A 3,699-nucleotide genomic window follows, 5' to 3' on the forward strand; every position below is an offset into this window, starting at 1 on the left:
TGCGCCGGGAGCCGCCGCCCCCGCGCCGCGACCCCTACCTGGGCCCGAGGGAGGAGGGCTACTCGCCCAGAGATAGCTACTCGAGCCGCGACTACCGCGACCCCCGGGATTTCGCCCCCTCGCCCAGAGAGTACACCTACCGCGATTACGGCCACCCCGGTGCCCGGGACGACTGTCCCTCGAGAGGCTACGGCGACCGCGACGGCTACGGGGGTCGCGACCGTGACTACACGGATCACCCGAGCGGAGGCTCCTACCGAGATCTCTTTGAGAGCTACGGGGACCCGCGCGGCGCCCCGCCGGCGCGGGGGCCCCCGCCATCTTACGGAGGAGGAGGAGGCGGCCGCTACGAGGAGTACCGCGGCTGCTCGCCCGACGCCTACAGCGGCGGCCGCGACAGTTACGGCAGCGGCCGCAGTGACCGCTACTCGAGGGGCCGAGAGCGGGTGGGCAGACCGGATCGCGGGCTCCCTCCGTCCATGGAAAGGGGGTACGCGCCCCCGCGTGATTCCTACAGCCGGTCGGGCCGCCGAGTGCCCCGGGGCGGAGGCCGCCTGGAAAGAGGGGGAGGCAGGAGCAGATACTGATAGGAACAGACTTGGGACCGGAGCCCTTCCAGAGACACCAAGAGAGAGAAGAACTCGTCCCATGGAAACCGCCCAAGGACTGGTAGTACGAAGAAGAGTTGTTTTCACCTTTTAAGCATGTCCTGTTAAGTTCCTCTCCATTTTTATGCTTTTTGGGAGGAAAAAGTTAAAATTCGTTTGATTTCGTTTTGGAATTGTTAACGTTTCTTTCAACAAGCTCATGTTAAAAGTATAAGACTTGAACCTGCGTACTCGTCTTCTTATATTTCCAAGTAGAAATTCTCCTAATGGCATCTTACCGTCTAATGTTCATGATTAATGAGACAAACGGTTATAAGATCTTTCATAAACATCTGCTCACCTACAATGGAAAAATGGATCATTCTGCCCTTTCAAACCAACTACATTTTGGGGGGAGTGTGGGAGGGATTGGTGTATGCTACCCTTAAAATTTCTGGGCATCTTTCAAACTGAATCTTGAATCTTAATGTTCCCAGTATTAAAAACCAAGCAACCCACAACAACAACAAAAGGCAATTAGGCGCCTATGTAAAGAAAATTGTGCTCATTCAGTAAACGATTAAGAAAAAAAAAAAAAGGATACTTATGGCCATATTTTGCCTTTTAGTCTTTTCTTTGGGAATCTGCAGGATGTCCTGTCCCTTTGTTCTTAAAAATACAATTCATGTTTTGAACAATGATGGAATACTAACTTAAAGATTTGGCCAACCAACCATAAAGCTGGGAAAAAAAATCAATTTCTAGCATTCATTTTTGCCACCAACAAATTATTAAGAAACAAGTAGAAAACACACCAGTGGTGGATTTGGGGATCATAATGTCTTCTATTTCTAACTCCAAGCTACTTGCCTTTAGCTCTAGAGCCATCTGTTGACTCCCCTGGAAAAAAATTGGGCTTCTTCCCTTAGGGGTGGAGACATCAAATGTGAGCAGCTTTGGAGTTCAGCAAAGGTCAGATCATCTCTGAAAAAGCTTGGCGTTTCAACCTCTGAGGATTTCAAACTGGTCTGAAGGGGCTGGGTCTTCCTGCCCACAAAAGGCAAGTAGTTGGATGGGTTGAGAGTTCCCTAGTCTTCAGGTGGGGAGAAGGGCTTGAGCAGAAAAAGGTCAGAGTCTTCCTCCAGGAGACTTCTGGAGGAACGTAACAATTCCTCTTTTCACCCAAAGCTTAGGGCAAGAAACACCTTTTTCATTCAGCATCTGTGGAATTCCCCAAATTATGTGAGAAGAAGGTAATTGTATAGTCAAGGGACTGTACCAACTAGAGAAGGAAATAATCAGGTTAAACGACGGGGAACCCATGTTCAGTGTAATAATTGCTGGAGGAAACATGAATATCTGGAGAGCATCAAAAAAAAAATCTGAATGCAACACACATACACAAATCTTAACATGATTTTTTGACAAAATAGTAAAGTAGGTGAATTAAAGGAGAGGACACACTAGTGGCCAAGAAGATCAAATGCAAGAAATAGCACAAAAAATTGTCAAGATTAATTTTTAAAGTTAATTCCAGGAATTAATCTAGCAAAAATGTGTAAGATCTTTATGGAAAAAAAAATTGTTACTCTTTATTAAAGAACATAGAAGAAGAACTAAATGGAGATTCGTATGTTCATGGTTGGGAAGACTTTATCATAACTATCCTCAACCTCACCAAATTAATTTGGGAAGGCAATACAGCATGTTTGTTTCACACAGCTCCCCTCCCCTCTTTCCTAATAACACCATTTATTTGTGTTGGTCAACGATGGAATACTAAATAAAAGATTTGGTAAACTAGCCACAAACTGGAAAAAACAAAAAACTTCATTTCACCACCAACAAAAAGAAATGGGTATAAAAAAAGGAGAAAATGGGAGATGTAGCTAATTCCAAGGTTTACATGATGAAATGAAGAGCCAAAGCAATATGAAAAGCAGTAGTTAGGAAAGACCCTACAGATAATGCCAACATTGATTATCAAATTATAGCAATTTAAACTATGGTACTAACAGATGGGGATAGAGAGGTCAGTAGACCAAAATTGTGTGCCTAGAAACAGGCCTACTTCTGTAGGAAAATAGGAAAGATATATTTAAAAGTCATTGGTGGCAGAATGAATTTTTTAAAAAGATTTCTGTAAAAAGATAAAATGAAATTTTCTAACCACACACAGAAAAATACATGCTAGATGGTTTTGAAGACATAAATGTGAAGAGGAAATTTTTTAACTTGGAAATTTTTTAACTTTAAACACTTAGAAGAAAGTAAAGAAGAAATGCATTCACCACACTGGGGTAGATTGCTTTTTAAGATACAAAAAGCACAAACCTAGGAGGAAAATGTTGATAAAATTTTCCACATCATTATTAAGGTTCTATGATAATATTAACAAAACAAAATGGCAAACCATAGATTGGAAGAATACATTTGCATTGAAGTAACTTCCAAAAGAATGCTTAAAAGTCAATAAGAGAAAAAAAGGAAAAAGTGGGCAAAAGAATTCGTATCTTTTTGGCAGATGTACAAGTTGACAAAAATCACTGGAAATAATTTTGGCAATGCCTAGTAAAATTGGAGGGTACATGCCTTATGATCCAGAAATTCCGTTTCAAGGAAAAGACTTAGAGAAACTTACACATGTTCACAAGGATATGTGTGCAAGATGGGTCCATAAAGCACTCTTGGATGTTAAAAAAGTATAAACAGTCTACCTGGAGTAGATCAACTGAGAATGATTCTTATATGGAAGTTCAATGCAGAAGCTAATGTGAATCAACCAGATCCACATGTGTCAACATGGGTAAATATCAAAATATTTGGTGAAAAAGGCACATCGCATAAACATAGGTATAGTAAAAAAGAACAAAAATATGATTGGAGTGATACATAAAATATTAGGATATTTAGGATGAGGAAAGGGAAAAGGTGGGATGAGGAGTAGGCTGTGGTTAAATCTGTAATGTTTTATTTCTTTAAAAGTGCTGGATCTTAAGCAAAACTGGCAGGTTTAACATCTTACATTTCTGTGGTCTATACACTGGCTTCTCTTTGATTCTAAAAGTCCAAAATATTTCATAATACATATTTTAACATGAGAAACAGCTTT

General features: G+C 41.6%; 1 protein-coding gene across 1 annotated transcript in view; it reads left to right on the forward strand.

Annotated features, from left to right (window-relative positions):
- The window catches only part of RBMXL2 (RNA binding motif protein, X-linked like 2), a 1,140-nt gene extending 553 nt beyond the window's left edge, over positions 1-587 (forward strand). The window contains exon 2 of the mRNA XM_008053905.1: positions 2-587. Within this exon, the coding sequence (XP_008052096.1) occupies positions 2-587 (586 nt within the window). The remainder of the gene's footprint in view (position 1) is intronic.
- The last annotated feature ends 3,112 nt before the right edge of the window (positions 588-3,699 follow it).

This window comes from Carlito syrichta, unplaced genomic scaffold (assembly GCF_000164805.1).
Source record: "Carlito syrichta isolate Samal-C Ts95f unplaced genomic scaffold, Tarsius_syrichta-2.0.1 Scaffold288845, whole genome shotgun sequence".
NCBI classification, from domain to species: Eukaryota; Metazoa; Chordata; class Mammalia; order Primates; family Tarsiidae; genus Carlito; species Carlito syrichta.